At 48.7% G+C, this 16,991-nt stretch overlaps 1 protein-coding gene across 1 annotated transcript; it reads right to left on the bottom strand.

Moving 5' to 3' along the window:
* Positions 1 to 13,870: 13,870 nt before the first annotated feature.
* LOC130124452 (E3 ubiquitin-protein ligase RNF186-like) lies at positions 13,871 to 14,630 on the bottom strand. The gene has a single exon (XM_056293906.1). The coding sequence runs from the start codon at positions 14,567 to 14,569 to the stop codon at positions 13,871 to 13,873; it is 699 nt and encodes a 232-aa protein (XP_056149881.1). The 5' UTR covers positions 14,570 to 14,630.
* Between the last annotated feature and the right edge of the window lie 2,361 nt (positions 14,631 to 16,991).

The raw sequence follows: 16,991 nt of genomic DNA, 5'->3' as shown, positions 1-16,991 counted from the left end.
TGTGTGTGTGTGTGTGTGTGTGTGTGTGTGTGCGTGCGTGTGTGTGTGTGTGTGTGCGTGTGTGTGTGTGTGTGTCACAAGCTCTCGTTTACGGTGGGCACTAAACTTTTCCCAATATTTCATTGAAACCAATTTACAAATTTACAACTTGCTGGTGACCGAAGGTAGCCCTTCAGCCGTGAGTCTATAAGGAAAGGCGCAGGCGGAATTCTGATCGACGAGGTCTTACCGAAGCACATGCTGGATGTGATTAAAAAAACTCCCAACACCGTCCAAGTTCAATGATTTGATATTTAAGATGCTTAGGTGTGAACAAAAGTGCGTCGCATTGCGCATTGTTGCTATTTCACGTCAACATTTAATGACTCGGGTTATGGTTTCCTTGGTCACGTTGGAAGCCACATTACTTTCCAAACAACCAAAAAAACAAGTTTTGTTTACTACAAATGATGCTGCCGTAGAGAAGGGCGGCACGTCAGCTGCTTGTTAATATTGTCTTGTTCAGGGCCACGCTGGGCCTTGTTTCACACATGCGCACTGGGTTTAATTAGAAGCCATCGACTTCCCGCGGAGAGGAAATCCTCTTCGCGAGCTTTGAAGGCGCGATAGCAGATACGATCTATCAGATCAAACGGGCTGATGCACTTCAAACGCCTTCTGCCACTAACGAGCCGCCTCTTCATTGGACCATATCACATGTGACCGTCACCATTACGCGGCAGAACCTGCTGATGACGACAAACACCAGGCCACGTAGTACAGGTAGCAGGCCTAGTACTAGCAGTAGTAGTGGAAGTAGTACTAATAGTAGTAACAGTAGTAGTAGTAGTAGTAGTAGAGGAAGTAGTAGTAATAGTAGTAGTACTAGTGGTAGCACTAATAGTAGTAGTAGTAGTAGCAGTAGTTGTAGTAGTGTTAGTAGTATTAGTAGTAATAGTAGTAATAGTAGTAGTGTTAATATTATTATTTGTAGTAGTAGTAGTAGTAGTAGTAGTGGTGATAGTAGTAGTATTACTAGCAGTACTAGTAGTAGTAGTAGCAGGGCCACTGCTAACCTTTCATCTCATTATCAAATGTTTGTACGTACAAATGTGTTCTTACACACCCATGGAGTCTTTTTAGCACTCAGCAGCAAAGCCTGATGGTTGTTTGTAATTCCTTCCCCCTAACATCTATTGTCTCCCTCTTGCAACAAGCCATCACCCAGGCTTGCAAAGTCACCAGCGTTAGCGAATTCCGGGGTTACCCAGGTTCTCCGTTGGTCTCTGAGACAAACCGCAGGGCTAAGAAATCCCATGGGTGTGTGAGAACACATTTGCACGTACAAGCGATATATGAATGGGGCCCATTATCCTGTGATCTAAAGTATAAACGCAACACAAAGGAAGGTTTTGTTATCGTTCGAGCCAAGCCACAGGTCATAAGTGGAGACGATCATGGAAACATTACAGAATAGAGAAATGCATATTAGACGCATAGATTATAATGACATATTATTGTGATTTGGCTTAAATTGCTGGATGCAAAAAGCAAAGAACATATATATATATATATATATATATATATATATATATATATATAGGGGTCGCAGTGAACGAGCGCAAAGAAATAGCTTCTCACAATTGTAGCACTCAATAAACTATAAACTATAAATGTTGGAAGAGCTGCAACAGGTGACAAGCGATGCCAGTGTAAGTACGGAATATATAATGCTGCAATTATATTAAAGTTCTTGAGTCTAACTATAATATAATATATTATAATTTAGTAGCTAATAGCATATTATTATCATCATTATTTGTATTATTAATAATAATGATATTACTATTATTAATATTAATATTATTATTATTATAGCCACTCCTGGTTAGTATAGTTATTGACATTCGTTGAATAAATGTGTTTATTCACTGTTGGTAGATTCACTTGTTTTTGCCGATTAAATCTTGTTATTATTATTATTATTATCATCATCATCATTATTATTATCATCATCATCATTATTATCATTATTATTATTATCATCACCATCATTATTGTTATCATCATCATTATCATCATCATCATTATTATTATTATCATCATCATCGTCATCATCATCATTATTATTATCATTATTATCATTATTATTATTATCAGCTTATTGGCTCAGTAGGCCTGCGGGGGAGGATTTGTTTTGAAAGCTTTGAAGTTAGACGTGCCTGGTGAGATGCTTCGAGTATTATTTAATGAGTTTTAATTTGCTGATATACGACCAACAAACCTGTAAATTTACACACGTGTCCCTCACCTGTCACCGTGGACACGCAGGCGGTAGGCCTAACTCGGCACGCACGCACGGAGCGCGTGCGAGGAAGGCTTCATTTACAACGGAAACGCACGAGGGGGACTACGGGTTGGGCGCGGGAGCTCTTCATCATCGCGTTAAGGAGGATTTTTTTTCCTCCTCCCAAGCCGCATCGCCCCACATGCAGGTCCTGCACGGTCAGCTAATGGAGGCACTAATTGAACAATGGGCCTCATCGGGACCCGTGGTGCGGCCACGCGCTAGTGTAGCACATCCGTGCAAATGGACGATTATTGACACCCGGAACCACACGAGGGATCACTCGATGCTACCGCGGCTCCGCGGGCCTGGGCTAATTTGCCGTGTGTAATGGATCGACGCTGTTCTTCCAGAACACATTTTGGGTTTGGGTTTTTAATGCGCAGGCATGTCAGGCGCCTACACAGCCTCAAAACGCCGGACGTCACGTGACGGACGCATCAGATGAAGTGATACTTTGTAACAAAAGTCAAAGATTTATACGTATGCGTATCAAACGTGGCAGCTAGCTGCGTCGTTTAAATGATAATTAACAGTAATTAAGAGCTGGGTTTTCCCGATAGCGTTGAAACTCCCCGTGTTTGATGAACAGCCGCGGTTCTGCAGCGCAGTGTTTGGTTTCTGCAAGGTGACTTAATGTGCAGACAAAAAAATGATTTTTCTCCTGAGCCTTTCATTTTTAAAAACATAAAATAAAATAACGGCGGCTTGATAATTTATTTTATCATTTTATTTTTTTGTCCTCTCTCCCTCCCTCCCTCCTTGGGCCGAGGTGAGATCTTTCCCTGCCAGGAAAACAGATCCAGCGGACGCGGGGAACTCGCGGAAACTCTATACGTCCATAAAGGAGGGGAATGGGAGCGAAACAAAGTTATCATACTAAGTTTGATTATCATGAAAAGGATATTGGATCTACCGTGGCCAATCAATTAGAGGCTCTGGTGGCGCGCTGAGAACACAGAGCGGAGTGACTCAGGGGAAGAAACGGCGTGTCACGTTTACTAGACATACCCCCGAAATAACCCAGGGCTTTTACGGACCCTATTTCTAAACTCTATAGATGTCACACACACACACACAAAGGAGAGAGAGAAAGAACAACAAAAACAAGCACAAAACAGTTCCCCGCTATACTGGTGTGCGTAAAGGAAAGATCCGGAAGCCTCTGCAGAACTGCAGCCTCGGGCCTTCCCATGACTACCACAACCACATATAGTGTTTAAAGGGGTTTGATCCATCCATCCAGCCCTTATCCAAACCGCGTATCCTGCCCTCGCTGGATGCTGGAGCCTATCCCGGCAGCCACTGGGCGGCAGGCGGGGAGACACCCCCGGACAGGTCGCCAGGGCCACCACACAGGGCCGAGGGGTTTTATGTGTGGTTGAAGTGTCTGCGAAAGTGCTTGTCCTGGAAGAAGTACCCCTTATATGAACCACATCAGTCTGCGCAGCCCTGATCTCCCAGTTACCCATAAGGGCTCGGGGCACTGTGTATTGTATTTACTACCGCCCCCTCTCTCTCATAATTTGCAGCTATATACCGGAAACCCACATTTGACCGTAGTTGGGGGGCGCGGTTGAAGTCAACGTCGAGCCCAGCTCGGCCTCCCCGTGCCGCGCCGCGCCGCGCCGCGTTCACACCGGGTATTTACGAATGACCAACACGACACGACGTGCCCGCCGCTGAAAATGGGCGGGTCGCATCTGAACCAATCGATCAGGTTCGATGCGTCGTCTCCATTAAGCCGGTGAAAACGCTTAAAGAGGGTTTAGCATCACAAAGGCCCCGGAGCGCACGGAGCCCGGCGGTGGGGAGGCGATGCCAGGAGAAGAAAGGCCTAGCCTACATGCGGATAAGCATCTCGGGAAAAAAAGTGACTTTTTAAGAATGAGGAAATTCACCCCTAAGTAGCCTTGGGACGGGACCACTTACAAGGTGCTCCCAAAAGATGCGCCGTTTGATGTCGGCGATTACGTGTGACCCGCGACACTTCGGTGGGGGCTGGAACTGGGTCCGCGTTATCATTACAAAGACCCGTAAAGGTGCACCCAGGTGAGCAAGGAAAACGAGAAAGGGGAGCGGGGCTTTGTTAACTAGCCAGCCTCGGGCCATGCGGGGTTATTTTTAACAGGTCAGTAAATGAGGAGTAAAGCGGGCGAATCAATGGATTTATTCACGGGTGGATTATTTTATAGCCCTCGTGATGGCCGTGTGGCGTGACGCTGCGTGGTGCTCATAACAGCAGTTCTTATCTCTCCCTCAGCGCGCTGCCTCGCGTCTCCGGGTGACTCGGACCCTGTTTACACTGGGTTTTAAAAAGCGTTTTGGGCGATCGGCTCACAAGTGGACAGCGAGACGCGTCGCCGTCCACGCCCGTGTCTGTCACGCGTCTCCAAATGCGTCCTGCTGACCACTTGTGATCAGATTTCGTTTCTGACGAAGGCGATTTCCTGTGACGTCCTCGTCGGGGACGCATCAGGACACATTAGCGTTTACACTGCAAAAGAGATGTGGTCAACTGCGTCCCAGACCACCTCGGCAAGTGGTTTGAGTAACCGGTTCACAAAACGTGTTGGTGGTCGTTTACACGTGTATTTAGCGCCGTCCACTTGTGACCCGATCACAAAAAAAAACTTTTTTAAAACCAAGTGTAAACAGGCTCTAACAGGTACTATTTAATGAAGATGCCAGTTGGGGACCTGTGAGGCGTCTGTTTCTCAAACTAGAGACTCTAATGTACTTATCTTCTTGCTCAGTTGTGCAACGCGGCCTCCCACTTCTTTTTCTACTCTGGTTAGAGCCTGTTTGTGCTGTCCTCTGAAGGGAGTAGTACACACCGGTGTAGGAAATCTTCAATTTCTTAGCAATTTCTCGCATGGAATAGCCTTCATTTCTAAGAACAAGAATAGACTGTCGAGTTTCAGATGAAAGTTCTCTTTTTCTGGCCATTTTGAGCGTTTAATTGACCCCACAAATGTGATGCTCCAGAAACTCAATCTGCTCAAAGAAGTGCCCATCCAACCAATCCAACTTGTGGGAGCTGCTTCTGGAAGCGTGGGGTGCAATTTCTCCAGATTACCTCAACAAATTAACAGCTAGAATGCCAAAGGTCTGCAATGCTGTAATTGCTGCAAATGGAGGATTCTTTGACGAAAGCAAAGTTTGATGTAAAAAAAATCTTATTTCAAATACAAATCATTATTTCTAACCTTGTCAATGTCTTGACTCTATTTTCTATTCATTTCACAACATATGGTGGTGAATAAGTGTGACTTTTCATGGAAAACACAAAATTGTTTGGGTGATCCCAAACTTTTGAACGGTAGTGTACTTTATTAATCCCCGTGGGGAAATTCATCCTCTGTATTTAACACATCCCAACACAAACTGTGCAGGTAGTCTATGCAACAGGTAGATCACCAGTAGTGATGTAAATAACAGGGGATTCAAATTACATAAAAGACAACAGTAAGGGCGTCTGGGTAGCGTAGTGGTCTATTCTGTTGCCTACCAACACGGGGATCGCCGGTTCGAATCCCCGTGTTACCTCCGGCTTGGTCGGGCGTCCCTGCAGACGCAATTGGCCGTGTCTGCGGGTGGGAAGCCGGATGTGGGTATGTGTCCTGGTGGCTGCACTAGCGCCTCGTCTGGTCGTTCGGGGGCGCCTGTCCGGGGGGGGGGCTGTGTGTGTGTGGGGGGGGGGTAGCGTGATCCTCCCACGCACTACTTCTCCCTGGCGAAACTCCTCACTGTCGGGTGAAAAGAAGCGCCTGGCGACTCCACATGTATCGGAGGAGGCGTGTGGTAGTCTGCAGCCCACCCCGGATCAGTAGAGGGGGTGGAGCAGTGACCGGGACGGCTCGGAAGAGTGAGGTAATTAGTCCAGTACAACTGGGGAGAAAAAAAGGGGGGGCAACAGTAAACATGCTGTTCATGCAAAAGATGTAGTGACCCCCCTCAACGGATATAATGTGCAAAACACACTGTGTAAATTAGCAGAAAGTATGAGCAAGCAGCCGTAATGACAACAGGAGTGAAATGTGCCAAAATATTACACAGAGTAGCATACAATACAAGTGGGAAAATATTAATGCTTCAATATGTTAGAGAAAAAATGCTCAAATGGGTGAGATGCACATGTGTACCAAATTTCAAGATTCTGGCTGCAATGGTAAAAAGTTATGCTTGTTAAAATTGTGGGATCTTTTTGACCTGCAGGGGCACCATGTTGAGTGCAATGCAAGACCGCAGGGTCAGGATTGTCCTGATTTTGGAGGACAATCAGGTAGAAAAATGTAGCACAGTCATTCTCAGGGCCATTAATAGGTTCAGATAGGCCTGGAAAAGAGAAGGTTTTAGGTTTTTCTTAAGCGAGGGAGTCTGCAATCATTCATTTTTCACTAAACTGCATAGTAGTTGTACTACCATATAAATGAAATGGGGATTCATGAATGTATAAACAAATGAGTGTGTGCACACACATATGTATACACATGTAAACACATGTCTACAAACACACATATAAACATATATGTATGTATGTATGTATGTATGTATGTATGTATGTATGTATGTATGTGTGTATCTACATCTTATTTATGTGTTAGCAGTCTTATACACTGTGCAGAGGATGTCACTGCTTTCAAAACTGTTACTGCACGTGGCAATAAAAAGCCATGGATGACAACAGAGATCTGGTCTCTACTGAAGGCCCCTGACCTAGCCTTCAAATCGGGGCACAAGGCTGCCCTTCACTCAGCTAGGACTGGTCTGTCACTGGGGATCAGGGAAGTGAAATGGGCCTATGCTGGAAGGATGTGTGGGCATCTCTGTGACGTAGGAGACACCGGGCGTATGTGGCAGGGAATCCAGGCAATAATGGGTTACAAGACCAGGCATCTGGTTGATGACAATGATGCTTCTCTTCCAGACAGACTCAACAAGTTCCTTTGGACGTTTTGAGGCCGCAAAAACTACACTGGGGCGGAGAGCTCAAATTCTATCCCCATCTGACCAGCAGGTTCCAAGCACTGAGACGGCTAACACACGGAGGATCCTAACCAGGGTCAACCCGTGGAAAGCTGCAGGACATGTGCTTAGAGAATATGCCGACCAGTTAGCAGATGTTCTAACAGACATCTTTAACATCTCTCTGAGCAAGTCATTGTACCCAGATGCTTCAAAACCACTACAATAATCCCAGTACCAAAGAAACCAGTTGTGGCCAGTTTGAATGATTACCATCCCATTGCCCTGACCCCCGTAGTGATGAAATGCTTTGAATGGCTCATCAAGGCGCACATCACAGCCAGCCTCCCTACATCACTGGATCCATTCCAATTTGCTTACCACCCCAACCGATCTGCAGATGATGCGATATCCTCCACACTGCATACAGTACTCACTCACCTGGACAATAAAGGCACGTATACTAGAAGGCTGTACATAGACTTTAGTTCAGTATTTAATACTATCATCCCACAGAAATTAGTGGAGAAACTTTCTCTGCTTGGCCTCAATACCTATATCTGTCGTTGGATTCTAGATTTCCTGACTGAGAGACCACAGTCAGTTCGTGTTGACAACAGAACTTCAGGCTCCATCATGCTGATCACTGGAACTCCCCAAGGCTGTGTGCTCATCCCACTGTTGATTGCATTGCTAACACGTGACTGTGCTGCCAAATTCAGAGGAAACCAGGTCAATAAATTTGCAGATGATACTACTGTGGAAGGCCTCGTCAGCGGAAATGATGAAACAGCATACAGGGAGGAGGTCAAACATTTAGTGGGCTGGTGTGTGGACAATAATCTGGTGTTCACTGCCGCCACGGCTAAGGAAACGATCATTGACTTCAGAAGATCACAGTGTAAGCACACACCCCTCAGCATCAGTGGCTCCACAGTGGAGAGAGTGGAGAGCATCTCAGACAGACTCACCTGGTCCATGAACGCCACCAGAACTGTCACACGGACCCAGCAGAGATTGCACTTTCTAAAGAAACTGAAGTAAGCAGCAATCCCTGCCTGAATATTCTCACAACCTTTTACAGAGGCACAGTTGAGAGTGTGCTGACATACTCCATCACCACTTGGTACTCCAGCTGCAATACCAGTGACACTAAAGCTCTGCAGAGGGTGGAAAAGATCACTGAGGTCTCCTTACCTTCTATTCGGGAACTTCACCATAGTCGATGCTCTCATAAGGCGCTGAACATCGTCAGGGGCCCCTCACTCCCACTTCACCAATTCTTCAACCCTCGGGTGGTGGTACAACTCCATGCAAACGTGAATTCGTGCAAAATGGTGATGCAAATTCACGTTTGCAGTGGCCTCACCCAGTACTGTCCATGCAGTGTCTTTGTCCACGTCTGAGTCCAACTTTTGTCTTCGTTTGATGGCTAGGAAAGCTGGCTCTGGATCGATTGGGAGAGCCTGGTCTGCTGCGTCCTGTGGGCCCATGGACCACGGCCCCGCCCAGAGCTGCGCCCGAGGAGGTAACACCGAGGGCGGTCTGACAGGACGCGGACGCGGGGAAGGCTAAGCTAACTGATAGCCCATGCAGACCGGCAGTTCCGATAACATCGAGGGTGGTCTGGTGTTCATAGTGTCGTCGTGTGGAGTGCGGAGAGGTGTGTTGAGAGGGTGTCTGGCTGGGAGAGCCGGTGTTGGATTGGCTGGGGGAGCCTGGTCTGCTGCACCCGGTAGGCCCAGAGGAAACACCAAGGGCGATCTGACAGGATGCGGACGCGGGGCAGGCTAAGCTAACTGCTAGCCCATACGGACCGACAGTCAATCCGGCTGGCGTTCATTCCCTTGGGCAGTGATTTTTTTGTTTAGCTATGATTATATGTGTTAGTTTGGATATGTGTGTTCCTGTACTTGTAGTTTTTGGATACGTGTTTTTGTCTTTGTGTTGCTCTGCTGTGGGCTGGGGGAAACTATATGTCATTTCATTTCATGTACTTATGTACATGAAATGAAATGACAAATGAGGTGTTCCTGATTCCTGGTTAACTTGAATATTTGATTCTGGATACCGGTCCTGGGCATTTGAATTCATTTTATACTCTCCTCAGTGTATCTGGGTTACTCGTGTTTATTCCATATTTATTCTATATATTACCTGCACGAGACTGTTGACCTGTGACCAGTTGTGATTGGGTGTAATTGATGCACTTTAATGTTTTGCATTTCTGATCGCAGGAAAAACGTTCTGTCGTCCTGCCTTACAGAGCTGCATGGTAACATGACAATAAACTCGAAGCCGAAACTGACACATGCTGTGCATCCATTCAGCCACAAGGAGGCTCATTTGGGTCAACGAGAGGAGGCACGTTGAACATTTTGGCCACAAAACGTACTCTTGAAAACCCACACAGCTCGTTCTGCTGGAAAACGATTTTGATCTCGATTACTTGTTGGACTTTGTTGATGCGTATACAATCTGTAGAACAGGATGGATTCTTTTTCCGGTTGTCGCTGGTGTCATCTTGATTGAAGGCGTGATGATGATATCAGTGCTCATCAAAATATTGACTTTTGGCTGCATTTATGCAACCCTGTTTTGTAAACCCCGCTGTAAAAACATCCCACACAGAGGACGTTTCAGCGGTGCACTTTTTAATACAGTTCCCCTTTTCATGAAGCCCAGCATCTACTGGTAAGCCAAAGGAAATCCCTCTCGAGAGACGTAGGCCGAGAATGCCCCGGTGTTTTCTCAGACAACACCAGAGCATGCTTTAATTACCCCGATACACGGTACTATTTAGGGACACTCCATCGTGCAGTAGCTTATTTATTCTTGTTGGAGTTGAGATATGTTTTACATTCAATATAACAACAAGCTTCAACAAACAGTTCTGAGCAACACCCAGCATCCTACGCCTGGGCCATGGCCTGCACGGATCTTTCAAATGAGACACACATGCAGGGCCTAGGGTTGTGTGCAGAGAGCCCATGGTGTAGGGGATATATGAAGAATGCAGGGAGGCTAATATATTTTTGAGACCTGTGTGAAATTCCTATAATGACCATTCGCCCTGAAGCCAAGTCAGTTCATAATGCCGGTCTCGGACAGTCGGTTATGTGTAGATCATAATTGCGCTTGGCTCCGAGCTTGAAACGTTAAAGCTGAAGCCCTAAACCGATGATGCCATCCGGGAATACCGTCCCAAACCGTTCCACAGACGATACATTTGAGGCTCGAGTTTTCCTAATCTTTCGCAGCGTGTTCTGGGTTGGCTGGACCGGCTCTGCGGTCCACTACGGTGGGAAACCCACCAGTTCACCAGGCAAACCTCACCAGCGTCTTGTGATTTGTCGACAAGACTAGTCGCGGTGGTGGGTCTCGGATGTGATCTCTTGGACCGGGGGTCGGCAACCTGCGGCTGTTTAGCCCCTCTCCAGTGGCTCCATGTGGCTTTGATTACAAACGACACGGAAATGCATAACGGTTATTTCTCAGCATTCTAACGGTCGCTCCGTGTTTGCGGGCCTGAGGCGGTTCTTACACAACAAATTACAAAAAATAAAATCACATTTCGTCGACTAAAATGTGCGTCATAGCCTGCGTCTACGGCCCGGCTCCTTTTCCTCTACGGCGGCTAGTCTTGAGTCGCCCTACCTCAAACCTGGACTACATAATCCAGACATGGCCCCGGACACAGGACAGCCCTGATAATGGAGATCTGCAGTGACGTCCAGAAACAGAAATCTCGTTAAACGGGTGAGAACGCTATCCTTGGCGTCCGGGTAGCGTAGCGGTCTATTCCGTTGCCTACCAACACAGGGGTCGCTGGTTCGAATCCCCGTGTTACCTCCGGCTTGGTTGAACGTCCTTACAGACACAGTTGTCCGTGTCCGTGTCTGTGGATGGGAAGCCGGATGTGGGTATGTTTCCTGGTCGCTGCACTAGTGCTTCCCCTGGTGGGTCGGGGCGCCTGGTCGGGGGGGACTGGGGGGAATAGCGTGATAGCGCTACGTCCCCCTGGTGAAACTCCTCACTGTCAGGTGAAAAGAAGCGGCTGGTGACTCCACATGTATCGGAGGAGGTATGTGGTCGTCTGCAGCCCTCCCCGGATCGGCAGAGGAGGTGGAGCAGAGACCGGGACGGCTCGGAAGAGCTGAGTAATTGGCCAAGTACAATTGGGGAGGGGAAAAAAGAGAACCCCCCCCAAAAAAAGAAAGAACGCTATCATGTAATAGTCTGTGGTTTATTTATCTATTTATTTATTTATTTATTTTGGTTTCCTCCTTTTCTCCCCAGTTGTACCTGTCCAATTACCCCACTCTTCCGAGCCGTCCCGGTCGCCGCTCCACCCCCTCTGCCGAGCCGGGGAGGGCTGCAGACTACCACATGCCTCCTCCGATACATGTGGAGTCACCAGCCGCTTCTTTTCACCTGACAGTGAGGAGTTTCACCAGGGGGACGTAGCGCTTGGGAGGATCACGCTATTCCCCCCAGTTCCCCCTCCCCCCCCGAACAGGCGCCCCGACCGACCAGAGGAGGCGCTAGTGCAGCGACCAGGACACACACCCACATCCGGCTCCCCACCCGCAGACACAGCCAATACGCTGTTATTTTGCAACAATGTATCAGTTCGAGCAAGTCGTGGTTTTGTGTTTTAAAGCCAAGCCCGAGGGTCGACACGCGGCTGAGGGCAAAAGAAGAGGATTACCTCGCGCTGAGCTCGACTTTGGTTCAGGTTTGTGTTTTTGTTGCGAACGCCAGCCCCCAATAAAAATAAACCAAAACATATTTTCTGTTTTCTTTATTGCAGCTCTATAATTTCATAAGTACAACAAACATGGTATCATTGTAACGGAAACGCAAAGTGAAAGTGCCCAATAATCACAAACAGCCCACTGCAGAGTGACGCAACATTTAGAGCTATTAGCAATGTTGATGAGCTCATTTAGACTTAATACGCCGTGTTACCATCATTATAAGAATAGAATATGTTTCGCAGCGTCACACAGGCCTTATTTATTTATTTAATGTGGCCATTTTGGTAGTAAAGGATGCCCACCCCTGTCTTAGACCCTTGGCTTTCATGATCTAGATTTGGCCACTGGTGTACTGGAGAGCGGATTTATGTTGACCCCCCCCCCCACACACACACACACACCCTTACCAGCACCGGAATGATATGACTCGTGTTTGGCTTAATGAGTGTCCTTACTGATCCCCACATTTGCATATACAGACAGCTGACAAATTAAAGGAGAATCTGAATGTGTGACCCCTACAGTCAGGGGGTCCGGGGTCTCTGTTATATTGTGTGTGTGTGGGGGGGGGGGCATTTTTCTGGCATGGTTTGGGTCCACTTGTGACCTTCGAGGGAAGGGGTCACTGCAGATCAATACAAAGTTATTCTGAGTGATCCCTTTATCCTATGATGAGACATGTCCATCCTGATGGGAGGGGTCTCCTCCAGGGTGACCGTGCCCCCATCCACAGGGCGCGAGGGGTCCCTGAATGGTTTGATGGGGATGCACGTGATGTAAATCATATGCCGTGGCCTTCACGGTCACCAGCTCTCAACCCAGTTGAACACCTATGGCAGGTTTAGGACCGGCGTGTTAGACGGGGCTCTCCCCCACCACCATCAGAACGCCGGATGGGGGACTGTCTCCTAGAAGAATGGTGTCCATCCCTCCAGTAGAGTTCAGACACTTGTAGAATCCATGACAAGGAGCGCTGAGGCTGTTCTGGAGGCTGCTGGTGGAGCAACACCGCCTTACTAAGACACTTTATGTGTGTGTGTGTGTGTGTGTGTGCCAACAAGAGTAAAGTGTGACTGTTTCCGCAGAGGACCCTCACCGGGTCTACTTACTCACTGCCATGCATGCAAAAGCGGTGACAGGTCAGAAGGGATAGCGGCTCTGCGGGTGCACACGGTATCCCCATCATATTTCGGGGTACCATAAAAGGGAATATACAGTAAGAGATACTCATCAAGGAAGTGACATTGATTACATTTGTTTCCGGTGCTCGTCACGCTGCGTGATTCTGAGCGCAGCGTCGGCTCAGTGATGTTATCACGAGCCGGTCAACGACATACGCAGACTTTCGCAACACGTCACGTGACCGCCGCAGACCCTGCTGCGAGAAGGTCTTGCTGCAGGACTTGGAAGGGTGAAGGACCAACGGAGCAGCATCGCTTTCGGAGCATAACGACGTGAAGGTGACAACTGGATGCCTTCGCCGGGAAAATGAGAATCCTGGATGTTTTTCCTTTATTAATAACCCAGGCGTCTCGAGTCATTTTCCAAGGACCTGTCAAAGCGGGGGTGGGGGCGGGGTGGGGGTGTGGGGGGGGTTGGCTGTCCAACCAATAACGCGGCGTTTCCAGTTCTCTTTTGCGGCTGCTTGTCACTTATCGTTTAACGTCAGCGCAGCTTACAAGGGCTATAACGTGCCGCATGTTGATGATAAACATATTTTTCGACCCCTCCACCCCCCTTGTGGAGAACGGGTTCCTGGCTGCGCCTGCCTTTGGCGGTCATGGGCTCATGTTAACCCGGGATGACTGGTCCAACATCAACAGAGGAGCGGAGGGACGGGTCGCGCCGGGGAGGTGGATGTTGCGTTTCTCCTAATGGCATTAGATGAAGTAGTGCTTGGATGCCCCGTTTCGGTTTCGCGCCTGTGTTGCAGCCAGCACGCTAACCAAGTGAGGATCACTGAGAACATGGCGAGCACGCTTGCCACGGACAAGCAGACGGGGCCGATCGGCGACGGGGGACTGTTGAAATTGTGCACCAAGATGAGGCCCGTGAACAACAGGAGAAGCGAGGAGAGGAAGGAGAGGATGGCGCAAGCGCAACCCGTGGCTAACGCAACCCGCATGCACGCCTGACCGCTCCCCGTGCGCTCCTGCGCGTCCGCGGCCGACGCCTGCGCATGCGCAGCGGGAGCGCAGTCAGCAGCCGGGCCGTCCGGGGGCAGGCGGTCCGGGGCGGTCTCGGCTAACACTCCGACGTTGTCGGGGAGGTTTCGAACCTGGTACTCCGGCACCGGGGTGCGACGGCGGCAGAGGGGCCAACCGACTCTCCAGCCTCCGCCCTCCCGGAAGTGGAGACTACTGAGGCACTCCTGGCAGAACGTGTGCAAGCAGTCCAGTACTTTGGGAGCGTGGCGGTCCAAGTCATAGCGGCTGTAGCAGACTTTGCACTCGCGATCCTCGGTGGGAAACGGAGCGGTCGCGCGGTCGCCTCCTAACGCCCGCGCTTCCGCCATTTCACGTCCGGTTACCAAAACAAGCTCGCGTGTCTCCGGCACCAGGTTCTGCAAAGGCTGGTTTCCGTCATCCTGAGAGTCCCCATACTCGATATAGAAGAGCATTGTGTTGATGTCCACCGCCGAAAAGATGACGGGGGGGGGGTGCAAACTGAAGCGTTTCCTCTCTGGTCCAGTGCCTCTTGTTGTCCCGACAGAGACGGTCCCCATATAAATAGTTCCTACATCCGGCTGTAGTCAGGTTAGGAAAAATCATCAGCAAATGATTGAAGGTATTTTAGTCCGCCATTGTCCCTACACGTAACAGATCAACTACTTTACTGCCCAAACCATTGGTTCTCAACCTGGGGGTCGGGACCCCCGAGGCGGTCGCGAGATGATTTCCGGAGGTCGCCAGATGGTTGTGGAGAAAAAAATAAAACAACATATTTCAGACCGGTGACGCCTGTATCGGTGACGTCATTTGCCTTAGAACAGATGTTGCGAGTGTGAGAGAGTCAAAAGTGTGTGTGCACACGAGGTGTGCCGTTATTTTCATAAATCTAAAAACACGAATGAAAGCCAAAATAGAATTAGCTGTTGCTCTGCGTGTGGGCAGAGCGGTGGTCTCCCTGCGTGTGTTTGGTAGCCTTCCTGTGCTGCGTTACAGTAATCCCTGGGCAGTCTCGGGCAGACCCATTACGAGCCATCGATGTGTTTGCATCGGGGTGTTGTGAGCTAAATGTCCCAGTGCTATTGGGGGGGGGGGAGGGAGGAGGGGCTCGAATCTCGAACACCAACCTGATTATTCGGGGGGGGGGGGGGTCGCAACTCGAAAAGGTTGAGAAACCACTGGCAAAACGCTCCTAAATACCTTTCCACCTTTTAACCCCAAACGCTCACAAATGACGAAGAAGAAGATGATGATGATGATGAAGGTGGGAAGATTAAGGCAGTGCGTCTGTCGCCATTTGACAACGCAGTGCTTACAGCTGTTCCAAGAATCCTCTGTGAGAAGTACACGTGGCCATTGTAACGCGGATGAATGGGCAGGGCTTTTGCGTGTGAGCCCTGTGTTAGATCGCCTGCTTCGGTCGGTGTGTAGTTGTGCTGTTAGTGAGGGCGGGATACCTGCAGTCATCTGAGACTGGGGGGGGAGGGGAGGGGGGGACGTTTCTCCCACTAAACGTTGTGTCCAGATGAACCGGTTCAACTCTCCGGGATGATTAAATCCCCTTCTGGCTTTCAGCACCGGCGGTGGTGGACAGCGCCAGACAGCCCCACCGGGGAGATGATGACACCTTCCTCCTGCTGATCTCCCCGCGGGTTCTGGACCGTTCGGGAGTCCAGTTGTCTGTTTCTCAGACCAAAGGGCCGCAACAAGTCTTTGCTCTTCATCTGTTACGATTTTTAATTTGGGGGACACATCCAAGTCCAATGGAACAAACGAAAACCTTTTACGCTCGCTGTAAACTTGGCACCGCACCGATGACGTCACATTTCTGTCCGGAGCCAGCTGCGCACGAGGGACTCCAAGCCGAACCGGTGCTTTAAACCGGATGCTTCTCTTGACATCGCAGAGGAGTGCGGTTCTCTTAACACAACATGTGCCCTTTTCTGTCGAGGGGCATAGCCGTAGTGCCACCTGGGGTGGAGGTCAACCTCCCATCTGGGGGTCTCCGGAGCGGAGCAATGCTCTCTGGGTAAAATGAAGGATGAATATGGCCCCTCCGTCACGAGGGAAGGGAAACAAGGGAAAGACGTGAGCTCAGGCTGGACCTGGCCCTATAGAGAGAGGAGGGGACAGCCGGCCGAATTAGATTTGTCAGGCTCTGTGCTCCCGTGTCCCGTCTTGTCAGGGGGTGGAGGTGATAGTGGGGGTGGGGGTGTTAACTATGTCGATTCTCCTTCCTCCACACCTATAGGCTTCACGAGACATGTATTGATAACCAAAGTATTAACTTCATTGAGTGTGTGTGAGTGTGTGCATGCACATATCACATATGTGTGTATATGTATATATATGTGTATATATATACACATACACACACATTCACATATATATCACACATATGTGATATATATATATATATACACACACACATATACACACACACAAACATATGGGATATATGTGATATGTGTGTATATTGTGTATGTGTGTATATATTTAATTTAAATATATGTATATATCACATATATGTGATATGTGTGTATATTGTGTATGTGTGTGTGTGTGTGTGTGTGTGTGTGTGTGTGTGTGTGAGCGAGAGAGAGAGAGACAGAGACAGAGAGTGATACAGAGAGACAGAGAGAACGAGAGACAGACAGACAGACAGACAGAGACAGACAGACAGACAGACAGAGACAGAGAGAGGGAGAAACAGAGAGACATAGAGAGAGACAGACAGACAAACAGAGACAGAGACAGAGAGAGGGAGAA

Source organism: Lampris incognitus, chromosome 14 (genome assembly GCF_029633865.1).
Source record: "Lampris incognitus isolate fLamInc1 chromosome 14, fLamInc1.hap2, whole genome shotgun sequence".
Classification (NCBI taxonomy): Eukaryota; Metazoa; Chordata; class Actinopteri; order Lampriformes; family Lampridae; genus Lampris; species Lampris incognitus.
Note: the sequence above shows the minus strand (reverse complement) of the source record. Positions and strands in the feature narration are given on the sequence as shown.

What these genes read in the sequence shown, in the direction of transcription:
- LOC130124452 (XM_056293906.1), bottom strand. Translation starts at nt 14,569, where the DNA reads ATGGCGGAAGCGCGGGCGTTAGGAGGCGACCGCGCGACCGCTCCGTTT.